This window comes from Aedes albopictus, chromosome 1, assembly GCF_035046485.1.
Source record: "Aedes albopictus strain Foshan chromosome 1, AalbF5, whole genome shotgun sequence".
NCBI lineage: Eukaryota > Metazoa > Arthropoda > Insecta > Diptera > Culicidae > Aedes > Aedes albopictus.
In genome coordinates, this window is record NC_085136.1 from 70,648,647 (window position 1) to 70,667,626 (window position 18,980).

The 18,980-nt window shown below is 43.2% G+C and overlaps 2 protein-coding genes across 2 annotated transcripts; one reads left to right on the plus strand and one right to left on the minus strand.

The window, feature by feature from the left end:
• Positions 1–14,102: 14,102 nt before the first annotated feature.
• LOC109432080 (malignant T-cell-amplified sequence 1 homolog) lies at positions 14,103–15,229 on the minus strand. The gene is made up of 4 exons (XM_019708379.3): positions 15,070–15,229; positions 14,839–14,991; positions 14,474–14,776; positions 14,103–14,403 (listed from the first exon to the last, which is right to left on the minus strand). Exons 1-4 carry the CDS (start codon positions 15,078–15,080, stop codon positions 14,322–14,324), a joined length of 549 nt encoding a protein of 182 aa, XP_019563924.1. The 5' UTR covers positions 15,081–15,229; the 3' UTR covers positions 14,103–14,321.
• A 2,484-nt stretch (positions 15,230–17,713) lies between these two features.
• Positions 17,714–18,595, plus strand: LOC109432581 (uncharacterized). The gene is made up of 2 exons (XM_019708924.3): positions 17,714–17,878; positions 18,031–18,595. Exons 1-2 carry the CDS (start codon positions 17,819–17,821, stop codon positions 18,490–18,492), a joined length of 522 nt encoding a protein of 173 aa, XP_019564469.2. The 5' UTR covers positions 17,714–17,818; the 3' UTR covers positions 18,493–18,595.
• Positions 18,596–18,980: the final 385 nt, after the last annotated feature.

Sequence of the window (18,980 nt, forward strand, 5' to 3'; positions counted from 1 at the left end):
ATTACAATTACCTTGCCCTGCTATACCTTCTGTAGTAGACTAACATTGAAAGAGAGAAACGGAAATAAACTCAGTTGATTTCTGACTGCTATCAAAGGCACACGGGTGTATCATTTATCGTAAATCCGAGCCAGACGCGACTTTACACTCTGGACCAAATTGTCCGGAGTTGTGTCCTCCCCGCATGTGGCAAGCATGCGGTCACGCATTGTGCGAAAACGTGGGCACACGAACAAAACGTGTTCCGCCGTTTCCTCTAAACCATTGCACACTGGGCATTCGGGAGAATCCGCATGCCCGAAACGGTGTAGATACTGTCGAAAGCAACCAAGACCTGTAAGGACCTGTGTCAGGTGGAATGTCACTTCCCCATGGCGCCTATTAATCCAACTATCTACTCACGGTATCAACCTATGGGTCCACCAAAGGAAGGAACTGTCCCACGCGCGCTGCCATTTGACCATAGAGACCATCCTGGCAGTCCTGCATATACCTCTTGTGCCGCGAATTTCGAAGCACTCCATGTCCTCACTGATAAGAATGCTGATAGGCACCATACCAGTAATGACGCAGAGAGCGTCGTGTGACACGGTACGGTACGCGCTCGCAACCCTCAGGCACATAAGCCTGTAAGTACTTTCCAGCTTCCGTCGGTAGCATTTAGAACTTAGCGCGGTGCCCCACGCCGGGCCGCCATACCGCTTGCGCTTACTGGCGTACACCGCAGAGCTATTGGACATCATCCGGGACAGTGCCGCAATAGCTGTGGAGACTCTTTTACAGGCATAATCGACGTGGCAACCGAAGGTAAGCTTGTCGTCGATCATCACGTCCAAATGTTTGACAGAGCGCTTAGACATGATAGTGCACTCTCCTACACTGATCTCCGTCTGCTGCGCCGATTGCATGTTGTTAACAACCGTCACCTTGTATAGCATATCCGAGAATCCCCTAGAGTTAAGGTCATCTGCGTAATCAGTGATCTATTGGAGTATTATGAATGAAATTTATGCTTGCATAGCCTCATGTAGCTATTTGCTATCAAGTGGCGAGTTCATTGTCAGTTTGATGATCTCCAAGAATCCTCATGATTGAGGATTCCTTGAGAATAGGTCATCGGATCTACTAACGTATTTGGTTGTCTCTAAGAGATTTACGACTAAGGTTCATGCTCACACAACCTCAGGTGACTATGACCTATCATGTTTTTAGTTCGAAAAATCTTTAAAGGTCTCCAAGAACTCCTATGAGTATAGGTATAGAATCTACGAGGGCCACTAGTTGTATCTAAGATCATTAGGAATGAGGTTTGTACTCACACAGCCCCAGGCATCTATGTTCTATCAAGTGGTGGGTTCTATGATTGTATAGGATAGGAGTATCCGAGAATTCCCTGAAGTTAAGGCCATCTGATCTTCAAGCGTAATCAGTGATCTATAGAAGCATTATGAATGAAATTTATGCTTACACAGCCTCATGTAGCTATTTGCTATCAAGTAGTGAGTTCGGAGTTTTCGAGCGACGCGTGCTAAGAACGATCTTCGGCGGTGTGCAGGAGAACGGCGTGTGGCGGAGAAGGATGAACCACGAGCTCGCTGCACTTTACGGCGAACCCAGCATCCAGAAGGTGGCCAACGCCGGAAGGATAAGGTGGGCAGGGTATGTTGCAAGAATGCCGGACAACAACCCTGCAAAGCTGGTGTTTGCAACTGATTCGGTTGGCACAAGAAGGCGTGGAGCGCAGAGAGCACGATGGGCGGACCAGCTGGAGCGTGACTTGGCGAGCATCGGGCGCGACCGAGGATGGAGAGCGGCAGCCACAAACAGAGTATTGTGGCGTTGGCGTACTATTGTTGATTATGCCTTGTCTTAATGATGTTGAACAAATAAATGTATGTATGGTGAGTTCATTGTCAGTTTGATGATCTCCAAGAACTTCCTTGAGTAGAGGTCATCGAATCTACTAACGTATTGTAATAGGCTTTGGTGAATAAATCTAAATTGAAGTAGGCATTGACTTAGACTACGGACATAGAATGACATTACGCAATAAACCATTGAAAAGATAAGTTCTCAGTCTACTTATTTATTTCGAGATTTACGCCAGAGAGGAATAGTTAAATGGGCTTCTATATTTCCCTGAAACCGCTCTGAAGACCATTAAGATGCCTTGAAACGCTTTGAAACGCCTCTAGAACCCCCATGCAATCTTCATGAAATTTACCTGAGTGCCTCTGAACCCCCTGAAACCACTCTGATATCTCCTGAACCGCCCTGAAACGCTTAGAAACGCTTTCAAACGCCTTCAAAACGCCCATGAAAGCCTTTGTGGCCCCTTAACCTTCTTGAAGCGCTTTGAAACGCCTCGGAACGCCTTGAAACGCTTTGAAACGCATTGAAACGTTTTGAAATATCCATGAAACCCCTATGAAACCTGCGAAAAATCACCTGCAAGCCTTTGACGCCCCCGTAAAATCCTCCTAAAACCTCCTGGGACGCCCTGCAACGCATTGAAACCATTTGAAACGTCTTGAAACGCTTTTGAAACGCCTCTGAAACCCTCATTAAACCTGCGTGAAGTTCACCTGCGGGTCTCTTAAGTACCCTCAAACTCAACGGAAACCTCCTGAAATGCCCTGAAACGTTTTGAAATGCCCTGAAACGCTTTGAAACGCCTTCGAAACCCCTATAAATCTTCCGTGAAATTTGTTGGAGGCTAGTCCACCATGGCCACGCAGGCCATAGCGAGGCTAGCCCCATCGGTGACCGTTTCTTAATAATAAATAAAAAGAACGCAAGACACCTTCCATCAAACTAGACGGCTGCCGACTGTTCACGTACCTGAAGGTTCGACGCTACCCGAGCGTTCAAGGCTACCTAACTTGCAACATTCCTCCTTAGCGTCGCAACCCTCGAAACACGATTACCCCCTCCTGGATCGAAGCTCATCCTCACTTCAACGCTTGGCAAGTGGCCCAACTACGACGCTTGCACCAGCCCTACACCAGTTCCGAGCTCCGTACAGGTCCATCTCCGAGCTCCACATTCAATGTGTCCTCCGGATCATTCCTCCTGTCTGTGAAGAACAAACTATTCACTGGGTAAATCCCATCAGATATTTGGGTACTTGAACTTGACTGTGTAACTTTTGACAAATAAAACCATTCTGTACTTTTATACTCGACCGTAACACACGTGTTTATTTTGCTCTCGCGTATCACATTCCGCTGGGTGCTCCGCTTATAGGTTATGGTCCCAGCATAGCCCGAGCCCCTTCTTTGAGCACGTTGGAACGCGTCGCGAAACTTTTTTTGGTCGTCGGAAAGAGAAGCTGCCCCGCAGCGTATGGCAAAAAGTTGTGTTGCCCCGGGCCGTGCGGTAATAAAGTCGTCGCGAGTGTGAGTGTTTTTCTCGTTGCTGTTGACGTCGTCGGTAGTGCGCAGTGCGTTGAAATGGAGGAGGAAAAGAAAGTTTATCTTTTCGACGGTGCCAATTTCAACAACTGGTGTTTCCGAATGGAAATTCACCTGGAGGAGCTGGACCTCATCGAGTGCATTCGTGCGGAACCGGAGGAGGTAGCCGAAATTCAGGTGTTGGTGACCGACAGTGCAGACGTCAAGCGCGTGAAGGAGGAAAAACTGCTGGCGAGGAAGAAGAAGGACGTAAAATGCAAGTCGGTGCTAGTCCGGAATATTGCCGACTCGCAACTTGAATACATCAAGGGCAAGCGAACGCCGCGGCAAATCTGGACGACGCTTGAGAATACGTTCGCTCGGAAGGGTATCTCCGGGCAGTTTTACCTCCTGAAAAAGCTGTCAGCGATGAAGTTTGAGGAATCCGGACCGCTTCAGGCGCACCTGCTCCAGTTCGAGCGGATGGTGCGGGACTTGGAATCAGCCGGTATCAAACTGCAGGAACAGTTGGTGGTATTTTACCTCCTGCAAACGATGCCGCCATCGTACGGACAACTCGTCACCGTGTTGGAAACACTGTCGGCAGACCAGTGCACTCTTGACTTTGTCAAAGCCCGTCTGCTGAGTGAGAGTGTGAAGCGCGAACATTGTGACGATGCTAGAGGAAGTGGGGAATCAACGGCATTCGCCGGAAAAAGTGCCAAATCGAAACTGAAGTGTTTTTCGTGCGGGAAGGTGGGGCACAAACGGTCGGAGTGTCCCCATCGTCGCGATTCGGATGGCGTAAAGCCGAAGAAGAAGGAAAACAAGTTCGAGAAGAAAGAAAAAGCGCACGTCAGTGAAACGGAGGTCACGTTTGTCAGTAGTTGTGTGGACAAAAACGTGAAATTGTGTGGGGAAGATGGATTCAAGTGGATTTTGGACTCCGGCGCGTCTGACCACATGATTTGTTCGAGTGAATACCTCCGAGACGTGCAGAAGCTAGATGCACCAGTGATGATAAAGGTTGCATCGGGTGAAGTGCTTAGTAGCCACCACAAGGGAAAAGTGGATATCGTGGCTCGCGTCGGGAAACGTCGGTTGAAGTGCGTCGTCGACAACGTCTTGTTCGTCCCGGGCTTGAACTACAACCTCTTCTCGATCCGTCGCGTGGGACAGCTTGGAATGGAAGTGATTTTCTCCAAGAACAGTGCGGTGATCAAACGGGATGGTGAGGTTGTGTGTACGGGCAGTCGGTCGGATCGACTGTACGAACTGAACGTTGACATTGAGAAACCAGTGAACTCTGAGGTGCTAGTGTCGCAGAAGGCTATCGGAAATGCCGAGCTGTGGCACAGAAGATTCGGCCACATTGGGAAGAGTGGCTTACTGAAGATGATCCGTGAAGATATGGTGAAAGGAATGTCGCTGCAGAAAGAAGCTGTAAACAGTGGCGGCGGTGGCGTGTGTGTCCCTTGCGTGGAAGGCAAGCAGACACGCAAACCCTTCCAGGATATGCCACTTCCGCGGAGCTCTCGGCCTCTCGAGTTGGTGTACAGCGACGTCTGCGGTGCGATGTCCCCGGCTTCATGGAACGGTAAGCGCTATTTCGTTACCTTTACAGATGATTTCACTCACTTTTGTGCGGTCTACATCCTGAGCACAAAAGATGAGGTGTTTGATTGCTTTAAAACCTACGTAGCGATGGTCGAAGCCCATTTCGATACCAGCATCAGCCGTTTACGATGCGATAACGGCGGGGAATACATCGGCAAGGCATTTGCTGATTTCTGCAAAGGCAAGGGTATTCAGGTGGAGTTCACTGTCCCATATACTCCCCAGCAGAATGGGGTCAGTGAGCGGTTCAATCGCACCATTCTCGACAAGGCCAGAGCAATGATAGCGGATTCCGGACTGGATCGGAATATGTGGAACGAGGCTGTGTTGGCGGCCGTCTATCTCGTCAACCGGAGCCCTACGGCAGCGCTAACCACAAACAAGACACCGTATGAGCTATGGTACGGGCATAAGCCGGACGTATCCAGGATTCGGATTTTCGGGAGCAAGGCATACAGCCTGATTCCGAAGGAGAAGCGAGGAAAGCTGGATTCTCGCAGCAAGATCAGCTACTTCGTTGGATACGGCGGTGGTGGGTACCGTTTGTGGGACGGCAAGCGGATTTTCATCGCTCGTGATGTCGTGGTGGATGAAACAGCCCTGCGACAGCGGAACATCGAATGCAAGTCGGAGAGTTCGAACGACGTCGGCCACGGAGTGAGTCATGGTCGACTGCTTGGACCATTTTCTTCGAGAATCGTTGCTGATTGTGAGGATGCCCAGCGTGAATTGCCTAACGCTGGAGGCGGCTCCGTTCCTGGTTCCCGCAATGATGAAGATTCCGATGATGAGGTGTTTGATGAAGCGGATGATAGGCTGTTCGGCGAAAATCGGGATCAAGCTGAGGAGGGGAACAACGGTGACGCGGAAGAAGGTCTACGTCGTAGTGAGCGAGTTCGGAAGCCCCCAGAGAAGCTGAGTGATTACCTGTGCATCGCATATGCACTGAACGCCGAAAGCTACGTCGAAAATGTTCCTGAAACCGTCGAGGAGCTGCAGAAACTGGAAGATTGGCCTGAATGGAAGCTTGCCATAGACGAGGAGCTGAAGTCACTGGCTGAAAACAACACCTGGCAGCTGGTGGACTTGCCGGCCGGGCGAAAACCGATTGACTGCAAGTGGGTTTTCCGGCTCAAGTTCGACCCGGATGGTTCTGTTCAGAAGCGGAAGGCGCGTTTAGTCGCCAAAGGCTTCACGCAGCGTTTCGGATTCGACTTTTCGGAAACGTATGCGCCAGTCATCAAAATGTCGACCGTTCGTACAATGCTTGCTCTTGCCAATCAGTTCGACCTTGAAGTCCATCAAATGGACGTGACATCCGCCTTCCTCAATGGAGTCCTTACTGAGGACATCTATATGCGTCAACCAAAAGGATTTGAGGAGGGGGATAAAGTATGCAGACTTAACAAATCCATTTATGGGTTGAGGCAGGCGTCCAAGGCCTGGAACGACCGCTTCAATGAATTTATTTCACGGTGCGGATTCCGTCGATGCAAGGAGGATAGCTGTCTGTACGTCCGGGCAGGCAAATCAGGACCAGTGTACCTGTTGCTGTACGTGGACGATGTCCTTATCATCGCGAATAACTTGGACGAAGTGAAGACGGTGAAGCGAATGCTGAGGAAGGAATTCAAGATGCAGGACCTCGGTGAAGCTCGAATGTTCCTGGGACTTCGAATCGACAGAGACAGACAGAAAGGCGTAATGAAGCTGAGTCAGCCGAAGTATGTGGATTCTGTGCTGAGGCGCTTCGGAATGGAGTCGTGTAAGCCGTCATCGACCCCGATGGAGCCAGGCTTGCAGCTTATGAAAGCGGAACTCAACCAGAACTTGCACAAACCGTATAGGGAACTGATCGGCTGCCTAACTTACCTGGTGGTGACGTCCCGCCCGGACCTGAGCGCGGCTGTCTCGTACATTAGCCAGTTCCAGTGCAATCCCGGAGAAGAACATTGGCAACACGCAAAAAGAATGCTTCGCTATCTAAAGGGTACACCGGAATATGGACTAATCTACAGGAGAACGGATACTGCTGGTCGCCAAAGAGTGGGATTTGCCGATGCAAATTGGGCCACTGACGTCAACGACCGACATTCGGTCTCAGGATACCTGATCCAGATCTACGGTGCTACGACAGCGTGGAGCACCAAGAAGCAGCGGACCGTGGCGCTTTCCTCGACCGAGGCTGAGTGCTATGCGCTGGCTGACTGTGTTTGCGAAGTTTTGTGGATCTCTAAGCTATTCACGGAATTGGGCATCCATGACCATCAGCCTGCGGTTATCTTCGAAGACAATCAGTCTACAATCGCCATTGCCGAGTCGGACGGCTCATCCAAGAAACTCAAGCATACTGAGGTAAAGCTACATTTCATCAAGGAGTGCGTCCAAGAAGGTAAGGTGAACTTATGCTACATCCCGACGGCTGATCAACCGGCCGATATACTCACCAAGGGTCTGTCAGTTGTGCCATTCTCCAGGCACCGAACCTTCATGGGAATTGAAGCGTGATTCGTTTGAGGAGGGGTGTGAAGAACAAACTATTCACTGGGTAAATCCCATCAGATATTTGGGTACTTGAACTTGACTGTGTAACTTTTGACAAATAAAACCATTCTGTACTTTTATACTCGACCGTAACACACGTGTTTATTTTGCTCTCGCGTATCACATTCCGCTGGGTGCTCCGCTTATACTGTCGCCAACCTCTTCGTCCAGATGCAACGAGCTCCGTCCGGTTACCAGCCAGCAGTCATCAAGTTGACCCGTATCGCCAACAGTGTTGGTAAAAACTCAAATTCTCAAAACTCATGTTTGAGTTGTTTCACGTGCGATTCTTGACTCGCCAAACTCACCGCCGAAAAAATCAAGCATGAGTTGACTCATAATTTTACTCATTTGTTTATTTCTCGGTCTGCTTATTATTTAAAACAAAGTGTTGACGGTTGCATGACATAATGAGACGACATCTTGCATCTAATAACATTGAATGTCGTTTAAATTTCGCATGAAAATCTCGCGCGTGAGAAAATGATTCAGAATCGCGCGCGAGTTTGCTCACGCAAGAGTGGTTCATGAGTGAGACTTGAGTGTGATTTTACCAACACTGATCGCCAACATTCTCATGGATCCTGTTCTCCGTTGCAGCCAATCCATCCGCCCTAGGATCCCGTGCTGCGACTCCGCGGCTTATGCGGCCGATCCTTCTCCCGGTCGATACGTGCTGTGGAACACGCTCCTGGGCCCATAACCTGTTGGAGGCTAGTCCACCATGGCCACGCAGGCCATAGCGAGGCTAGCCCCATCGGTGACTTTCCTAATAATAAATAGAAAGAACGCAAGACACCTTCCATCACACTAGACGGCTGCCGACTGTTCAACTGAAGGTTCGACGCTACCCGAGCGTTCAACGCTACCTAACTTCCAACAAAATTCCCCTGAAAGCCTCTGAAGCCCCCTAAGCAGGGATGCCATATAGTTTTTCGGAAAATCTGTGTCACTATTTTTTAAAAATCTGTACTTCATACAAAATTTGAGTTAAAAATCCGCATCCCATACAAAAATAAAGAAAGCTCCTCTATCTCAAAAATCTGTATTTCATATGAATCAAATTTATTTTAAACCTTCTGAAATCCCCTGAAACACCTCTAAAACTATATTAAACCTCCGTCAAATTCCCCTGCGACCCTCTGAACGCACCCTCAAACCTCCTGAAAGGCCATGAAACGCATTGAAATGTATTGAAACACCTTGAAACGCTCTGAAACCACCATGAAACCTCCGTGAAACTTACCTGAGAGTTTCTGAAGCTCAACAAACTCTGTGGAACCTCCTGAAATGCCATGAAACATCTCTGAAACACATATGAAATCCATGTGAAACGCATCAAAAAGCCTCTGAAATCCCCTAAAATACCTCTGAAACCTTCTGAATCGCCTAGAAACGCCTCTGAAACTCCCGTGAAGTTCACCTGCTGAGAGCATATGAAGCCCCCTAAAAACCCTCTGAAACCTTCTGAAACCCATTGGCATTTCTTTCTGAAACCCATTCAGGCAGCAATCGATAACAAGTTTTTCTCTATGTTTTCGAACAACTACTTGTTTCCAACAGGCTTATGGTAAAGGAATCCCATACTAAATTTTATAAATTTGAGCACATTTCTCCATACACTGTAAAACGCCTGAAAGTATGTAATTCCCATATGGGCCCGGCATTTACGCAGATGCTGAACTGTATGACGACCGTGCTCCCAGGGTGAAGGCCGGTGGTAATATCGGGTGACTTTAATGCCTGGTCCATGGAATGGGGAAGCCGTGCTACGATTCAGCGGGGTCAGATCCTGCTAGAGACATTGGCCATACGAGATGTCGACCTGGCTAGTATCGACACTAAGAGTACCTCACAGCGATCACATGGCGATTCGCTACAGTATCGACTACGACAACAGCAGGCAGCGGGTACAGGAAGTTTTACAAAAGAATCCTCAACTTGTCAGGCATCTCTCCACCGGCGGTTGCGCAGTCTTTCTCCTTTTTTCGTAATAAATCGTTGTAAACAGATCTTAAGTATTGTTACCAATTATAATTACTATTTCGATTCAATTGATCAATTAAATAAGGATTTAAACTATATTGTAGATAAATTACATTTAAAAGTATTACAGTTTAACATCAGGGGAATGAATAACATGAATACTTTTGACAATAACCAGACCAACAAGTGGAAACATACTAGATCACACTATTTGTTCTGATGCGTGTAGTGTCTACCTAATGGTTGTGTGCATAGGATATCTACCTACATGAAATACTATTCATTACAGTACCAAAATGTTTTCCCGAACTGTAAGCGTTGAAGCCAAAATCAAAGAATTTTGTACATGGATGTCTTTTGATGTCTGGACATTGATTAAAATTAAGAATAATTTGTTGAGAAGCCTGAGAAGAAACCCAAACAACATTCGATGTAAGGAGCTACAGAAAGTACAGCGAGCATAAGACCAGGCCAAGAAAGCGTACTTCAGCAAACTTTTTCCACGTCAAATCGGAAACGGATTTGGACGAAAATTAACAAAATCCTGGGCAGGAATGAAGACACGACTAACGCCATCAAGTGTCCGTGAACGGGAATCTTACTAGCGATGATTCCAGTATTGCGAATGCCTTCAACGATTTTTTCTGCTCGATTGGACCACAGCTTGCTGCATCAATCCACAGTAACCAAGATATTAACAAATTTAACAGACTGACCACTCATCGGGCATCAGTATTCCTTAAGCCAACAAGTCAACACAAGAAGTAATTTTGTTGAAAAATGGCAAAAGTTGCGATGTGAACGAGAAATCTCATCTGAGTTTATGAAGCTTCATCATAATGTTTTTGCCGTACTTCTACGTGACTTGTTCAACGAATGTGCATCTACTGGATCTTTCCCAGACTTCCTGAAAGTTGCACGTGTCATTTCTATACGCAAAGGTGGAAACAAGTCGGATATCAATAACTATCGGCCAATATCAATCCTATCAGTGTTGAGCAAGGTACTAGAAAAGTTGTTAGTTACCAGATTAGCCAACTTTCTTCGGCATCACGACCTTCTGTACAATAGACAATATGGGTTCAGAGAGGGGGCAAGTACGTCGACTGCTGCATGTGAATTGGTGGATGAGATCTATTGTGCAATGGAGGAACGTAACATTGAAGGAAGGAGTATTGTTTCCAGATCTGAAGAAGGCTTCCGATACGATTGATCATCAAGTTTTGCCACGCAAGCTAGAATATTATGGAATAAGAGGAACTGCAAACGACCTGCTGAGGAACTATTTAACTGGAAGAAAGCAGTATGTTCTCGTCCAGTGAATCAAAATTCAATCATCGCGCAACAATAATGACCATGTCGCAACCTGTATTTGTTGCGACAAACAAACCCATGCGACATAAGTTTGTCCCAACTTGAAAATAATGGGATTAACATCGTACACCACGAGTTAAAAGACTTTTAAGCCTTGCATTACGATTTTCGAACGGTAACTTCGAGTCGGTAAACACTGCAACTCTGGTGAAGCTCTATCATCAAACAGTTTCGACTTTGGGTTAGCAATAATTGATTATTCACGAGTTGAAAAGTACGCAACAAATTCAGCTTCCGTTTTGTCTGCAACAAAAAATTTCGAGATCATGTCATTATCTGTTACCCACTGAACGAAACCCCCCGCCGTACGAAGAATGATTCTTCATTCAATGCGATACAAATCCGCATAATCTAAATATTGAATGATTTCATAGCAGAATGATTGTACTGCCTTCAACTAAATGAAAATCATCCTGCTTAAAAACTAAAATTGACACAAGAAATAAATGAATTTTTGTTTGGGGTTTGTTGTGAATGATTGTCATCACAAAACCATCGGAAAGCATTTACTACCGTGCCTCATACCGAAAATCATTCCATAACCAAACGAAAATGCCCGCAGCCAAACGAATGAATCATCATTCAGTCGTGTGATCAACCTCTGATCCCTAAAACTGAATGAAAATCTCGATCGAATGATTTTCAAAACAATAATGATGGATTTTTGTTTATCTTTGGTATTATATTAGTTTTAATACAAGCCGCATATATTTCATGGTATCCCCATTCCGAATATCATTCTATTTTTGGTTAACCTTTCATTTAGCTGTTGTACCCGCAAAAAAAACGGTGGCGGTCGAAACATTTTTTTACTTTGCAGCGATACAAAGTCTCGTGATAGGAAAAATATGAAGTGCTCTTGAATCCAAATATTCTTAGGCACAAGAGGCCTGATCAGTGAAGAGAATTGTCAGACAAAAGAGGCACAAAACAAGCAACAAAGAAGGCGCGACGATTAGTCTTTATCCCTACTGGTGACAGATAATGACATGATCTCGAAATTTTTTGTTGCAGACAAAACGGAAGCTGAATTTGTTGCGTACTTTTCAACTCGTGAATAATCAATTATTACTAACTCAAAGTCGAAACTGTTTGATGATAGAGCTTCACCAGAGTTGCAGTGTTTACCGACTCGAAGTTACCGTTCGAAAATCGCAATGCAAGGCTTAAAAATCTCTAAACTCGTGGTGTACGATGTTAATCCCATTATTTTCAAGTTGGGACAAACTTATGTCGCATGGGTTGTTTTGTCGCAACAAATACAGGTTGCGACATTGTCATTATTGTTGCGCGATGGTTGAATTTTGATTCACTGGGCCTGATGGATCCATCAGGCATTACTCTAACACTTTCCGGTAAGTTCCCTGGATTACTGTTCTGATTTATTATTGATAATCGTTTCATTCTTTTCAGAGAATCTCTGTGGAGAGCCGTTTTAAGTGGCACCAGATTGTTAAAGAAGGAGGATTATGCCGAGGATTATGATGAGCAAATGGCAGCGGTAATTATATATGTGAAACATTCAAGTGAGATAAAAGTATTTTAATATTGAACTTGTACCTTGACGTGATTTGGAACGTGATTGAAATTCCTGATTTTATGTTAACCTTTTGGAGCCGATTTGTTTCGCGGCTGTCGACGCGACCTCGCTGGTGTCAAACACGTTTGTTATGCTCGGTTTCATCGCCGGGGTCATATATGACCCCTCCGGCTCCAAAGGGTTAAAGGGTAGTCAAATACTAGGTCAAATAAAAAGTTTATTTCTGAAAAATGTTTGTAGTGCACATTTTTTTATTAATTCTGACAAAATTCAATATCACAACCGTTCCAATTAATTTGAATGAAAATCACTTCATTGAATGTATCTTTCAAATTAGTTGGAATGGTTGTGATATTAGCTTTTGTCAGAATATTTAAAAATAATTGAATCCAGAAGTAAATAATTCCCATATAAACAATATTTGATTTCGTAATTATTTTCATTCATATTGCATCCGCTTTATTGAACGAGTTTTGAATGATTATCATCCATACCTTGATTTGTTTTGATTCTGAGTTGTATGGTTATAATGCCGACTTTGAATGATTTTCATATAGTGTGTTTTGATTCTGTCAAATCGGCGATTGAATGATCGCCTTCTTCAAATCATCTTATATTAGGCATGGGGCTCAGATGAGGCAATTTTCATTCGATTTTTGGCGGGGATTTTTGTTCAGTGCAGTAGGGATAAAGAGTAATCGTCGCACCTTCTTTGTTGCTTCACGCAAAAACGGCCTCGCTCAAAAATGTGTTCGGCCTGCACATTTTTAGTAAACATTCATGCCGCACATGACTGTGTTCGAAACACACATTTTTTTAAAATTGCTCGTACGCTCATATGAGCATGTATTTTGCAATAATTTCGACATGGCAACCTCACTGGGTTTATAAACCACCTTCAAATACCGAAAAATATTGATATTTTGCAAAAATGTGAGCGTACGAGCAATTTAAAAAAATGTGTGTTTCCAACACAGTCCCTGTGCGGCATGGGCGCTACTCAAAAATGAGAGCTTTTATTTTAGAGAGTTGTTTTGTGCCTCTTTTGTCTGACAATTCTCTTCACTGCTCAGTACCCATCTTGCCCCGCCCCACCCTAAATGTCACGGATTACCTTTGAAAAATGCCAAATGATTTTCACCATGAATATCATTGGGATTAAATATTCGAAAAATAGCGGTTTTCCGTCACTTTCTTGTAGAACTGGTCAAGCCGCACAAGTTTTTCATATACAGTAGACGTTCGATAAGTGCAACATGTTTACGTTTCACTTACCGAATGAAATTCGATAACTGCAACAACTGACAGACGCCACATAACTGTCAGTTGCTGCAGAATGCAACCAATGTGCATTCAAAAAACATCGCATTGCAATAAAAGTGCATGCAAAAAACATCGCATCGTTGTTGACATTTCATTTTGACGGATAGCGGTGCGATAACTGCAAAATTGTTGCACTTAGCGGACTTGCAGTTAAAAAGCATTGCAGTTAAAGCGTTTGCACCGAGCGAACGTCTACTGTACCATATTCTCAAGTTCGGCTTCTTAAATGAGCTGTAGGTAATTGAATTTAGATATGACGAAATGAATTTTTCAGCACTGAATTCCCTAACCATCTAAATCCTACAGTGATATGAAGATAGAAAACATTTATATCTTACTATCCGAGCGAATAACTCACATCGAATAATATATTTTTCCATTTCACAGATAGACAGTTATGATAGTTGGTATGCGTGTAGAATAGAATTTTGTGTTGCACTTTTTCTTCTCGCAAAGTTGCCAAGATTTTAGTTCAGTGTTGTTTGTTTCCGTATTTCCTATTTGGGTTAGAGAACACAGCTCCCTGGGGTGGACTAGTGGCGCGCTTACTTGACCGGTTTCATCTGCCAGAGACCATCGTTCAAGTAGTGACAATTCTCCACACCGACTCCCTTGTTGACCTTAGCGCTGAAAATGGAAACAAACGTGAAAATGATCATCTATTGCTAGATTGAGGGAGAGGAGAAAGGTTTCTCACATATCATCCGTGGACAGCGTCGTCTGCCCGATGGCCAGGGCATGATTCTTGCCCTCGGCCATGATGGCCACCACCGTACCCTTGTCCACTTTGGTCATGCATGCCCCCGGGGACGTCAGTCCCGGACACATGATGTTCGCTCCGCTCAACACAAACCGGATGGCACCCTTGTCGACCTGTTCCATCGGCAGGAAGAACGGGTACTTGTGGTACAGCCGGAGCGTAGGCATCCACGAGCCCTCCCGGTGCCGGAAGAACAACTGCTCGCCGGCACTGTTCACCAGAATCTCGATGTGGTCGTGGCTGTGGGAACAAGGAATCAATCACAAACGGATGGATTATGACTAAACTCTCCCGGAACTTACCATTTCACAATCCGGAACTGGTCCTTCTTGGGCAGCACCATATCGATGTGGCCTTCGATGTGTGGGTACTGCTCGATGAGCTTGTTGCGGATGCCCTTCTGAACCGAGGACTTCAGCTGCTGCACACCGGAGATGCTCTCCTTCTCGTCGAATCTGCGGAACGGAACATGAGCCGAAAAAGTATCGATCAGATCGGGCGTTTTTTACGGGCGGAATTCTATGAGTACTTACTTTTTGAACATCCTAACGAACTAGACCTAGCGATTAACCTAAGGAAATATCGGTGTGCCTAAAATAGATGGTAAAATTCGCGAAATTTGTGGCGGAAAAGTTTTGCTCGATGCAAAACTACCCAAAACTGCGGTGTTGTTTTCCTATCACACACGCTCGGCGTTCGGTTTGACAGTTCGCCGCACGTTTGACAGTCATCATTGAAGCAATCATCAACCATCATTAGGATTGCAGTGATGCCAGTTTGCATGAAGCAAAGCATTAAGCTTAACTAACTAACTAACTAACTAACTAACTAACTAACTAACTAACTAACTAACTAACTAACTAACTAACTAACTAACTAACTAACTAACTAACTAACTAACTAACTAACTAACTAACTAACTAACTAACTAACTAACTAACTAACTAACTAACTAACTAACTAACTAACTAACTAACTAACTAACTAACTAACTAACTAACTAACTAACTAACTAACTAACTAACTAACTAACTAACTAACTAACTAACTAACTAACTAACTAACTAACTAACTAACTAACTAACTAACTAACTAACTAACTAACTAACTAACTAACTAACTAACTAACTAACTAACTAACTAACTAACTAACTAACTAACTAACTAACTAACTAACTAACTAACTAACTAACTAACTAACTAACTAACTAACTAACTAACTAACTAACTAACTAACTAACTAACTAACTAACTAACTAACTAACTAACTAACTAACTAACTAACTAACTAACTAACTAACTAACTAACTAACTAACTAACTAACTAACTAACTAACTAACTAACTAACTAACTAACTAACTAACTAACTAACTAACTAACTAACTAACTAACTAACTAACTAACTAACTAACTAACTAACTAACTAACTAACTAACTAACTAACTAACTAACTAACTAACTAACTAACTAACTAACTAACTAACTAACTAACTAACTAACTAACTAACTAACTAACTAACTAACTAACTAACTAACTAACTAACTAACTAACTAACTAACTAACTAACTAACTAACTAACTAACTAACTAACTAACTAACTAACTAACTAACTAACTAACTAACTAACTAACTAACTAACTAACTAACTAACTAACTAACTAACTAACTAACTAACTAACTAACTAACTAACTAACTAACTAACTAACTAACTAACTAACTAACTAACTAACTAACTAACTAACTAACTAACTAACTAACTAACTAACTAACTAACTAACTAACTAACTAACTAACTAACTAACTAACTAACTAACTAACTAACTAACTAACTAACTAACTAACTAACTAACTAACTAACTAACTAACTAACTAACTAACTAACTAACTAACTAACTAACTAACTAACTAACTAACTAACTAACTAACTAACTAACTAACTAACTAACTAACTAACTAACTAACTAACTAACTAACTAACTAACTAACTAACTAACTAACTAACTAACTAACTAACTAACTAACTAACTAACTAACTAACTAACTAACTAACTAACTAACTAACTAACTAACTAACTAACTAACTAACTAACTAACTAACTAACTAACTAACTAACTAACTAACTAACTAACTAACTAACTAACTAACTAACTAACTAACTAACTAACTAACTAACTAACTAACTAACTAACTAACTAACTAACTAACTAACTAACTAACTAACTAACTAACTAACTAACTAACTAACTAACTAACTAACTAACTAACTAACTAACTAACTAACTAACTAACTAACTAACTAACTAACTAACTAACTAACTAACTAACTAACTAACTAACTAACTAACTAACTAACTAACTAACTAACTAACTAACTAACTAACTAACTAACTAACTAACTAACTAACTAACTAACTAACTAACTAACTAACTAACTAACTAACTAACTAACTAACTAACTAACTAACTAACTAACTAACTAACTAACTAACTAACTAACTAACTAACTAACTAACTAACTAACTAACTAACTAACTAACTAACTAACTAACTAACTAACTAACTAACTAACTAACTAACTAACTAACTAACTAACTAACTAACTAACTAACTAACTAACTAACTAACTAACTAACTAACTAACTAACTAACTAACTAACTAACTAACTAACTAACTAACTAACTAACTAACTAACTAACTAACTAACTAACTAACTAACTAACTAACTAACTAACTAACTAACTAACTAACTAACTAACTAACTAACTAACTAACTAACTAACTAACTAACTAACTAACTAACTAACTAACTAACTAACTAACTAACTAACTAACTAACTAACTAACTAACTAACTAACTAACTAACTAACTAACTAACTAACTAACTAACTAACTAACTAACTAACTAACTAACTAACTAACTAACTAACTAACTAACTAACTAACTAACTAACTAACTAACTAACTAACTAACTAACTAACTAACTAACTAACTAACTAACTAACTAACTAACTAACTAACTAACTAACTATTATTAACTAACCGTCCAGTGTCATTGGAAATTCGAACGCTAATGCTGGCAACACGTTGCGCAAAACGGATGATCGCGATGATTGTTGATGACTGTTCGACTGACAGGCGGAGTTGCAGAAGCCGGTTTCTCCGTGAATTCAGACAGAACGTTTGTTGTCATTCACGAGCAAAACAAACAAAATGTACGGCTCGGTTCGACGGAGAATATAAAATTCGCAAAAAAAACTACGATATTATTGCGCAAAATGGACATCCTACATCCTCATTTACTCAGTAAACAGCAGCTATTGGAAATATTTCGGCAGGTAGGTCAAATTTTGCTCAGAGCGAAGAATATTCACATTCAGAAGTCGCTGTTGTGTCTTGGAGGCTCATCTCGGATGCAATCTCCTGTACAGTAGAGCACCGCATAACGCGATTCAATTAGTTTCTCACAAAATAATCGTTTTAATTCCAGCGTCATATTTCGATTCCTCGCCTGGAGGAATCATCCCGCGATGAGTTGATCAGCCTCTACTCGAAATACCTGCTTCCCTTGCCACGCCGGGGAGGAGGATCCTCCTCCAGCAACGCCACAGATTGTTCCTCAAACCACGCGCAACAGCAGCAGGATGTGGAAATGGCTGATGCTTCCTCGTCGAGAAATGGTGACCACCACCGGTCTAAGGCGGGTTCGAACGTGCGCAATCGGATCGTATACTCCGATAGCCCCGTGGACAACGTTAGTCACGGAATGAAGCGGATCCGACTGATTAATACCGGTGGGGGAAATGTGGTGGCCAACAGCTCCGGTCCCAAACCGGTCACCACAACGGTGGTGAAGCGAACGCTTGAGATTAGTCCTAATCGGAAGAGTGGTTCGGTGGGGAATGTGGTCAGTCCGGCGCCTAGCAAAAGGCAGAAGATAACGTGGCCGTAGGAACAACTGTTATGGTTTGATGGTGGGACATTTTGAACTGAAGTATTCGGACTTGGACGCTTTGACAGGTAATTGTAAGGAATAAACGTAACTTTAATGTGCATTCATTTTTATAGGGTCGATGATTTTGAAGAAGCCTTTTATACCAAGCTAGGGTATTTTAACCAACAGTCGGTCCCCTTCAATTTCGCTTAAATTTGCTGTTCAAATCTGTTTCTATCGGTGAACTTCCACCGGGAGACGATAGGTCATGTTCCAAGATAGTAGTAGTTCCAAGTGGTGAAATTACGCTCTGACCGGCCAAGCTACAAGCAAGGCAAGGCAAGGCAAGGCAAAACATCGGCTGTTTTCCTACTCTCCGCATCGACCAATGTGGCGCTAGCTTCTATGCGCGAAAAATCGCTAAAAGTAAATCGCAAAAATCTTGTATGGCGAATAGCATCTAAATGCAAATTTATCGAAGTGGAATACGGTGAATATGTAGCCGC

Bases quoted from the DNA above. Each gene is read 5' to 3' on its own strand.
- LOC109432080 (XM_019708379.3), bottom strand. The intron at 14,777-14,838 runs GTAAGTTCCGGG...TTGTTCCCACAG, and splicing joins CAGTTCCGGATTGTGAAATG to CCACGACCACATCGAGATTC. The intron at 14,404-14,473 runs GTGAGAAACCTT...TTCCATTTTCAG, and splicing joins ACGCTGTCCACGGATGATAT to CGCTAAGGTCAACAAGGGAG.
- LOC109432581 (XM_019708924.3), top strand. From the start codon at position 17,819: ATGGACATCCTACATCCTCATTTACTCAGTAAACAGCAGCTATTGGAA. The intron at 17,879-18,030 runs GTAGGTCAAATT...TTTTAATTCCAG, and splicing joins TATTGGAAATATTTCGGCAG to CGTCATATTTCGATTCCTCG.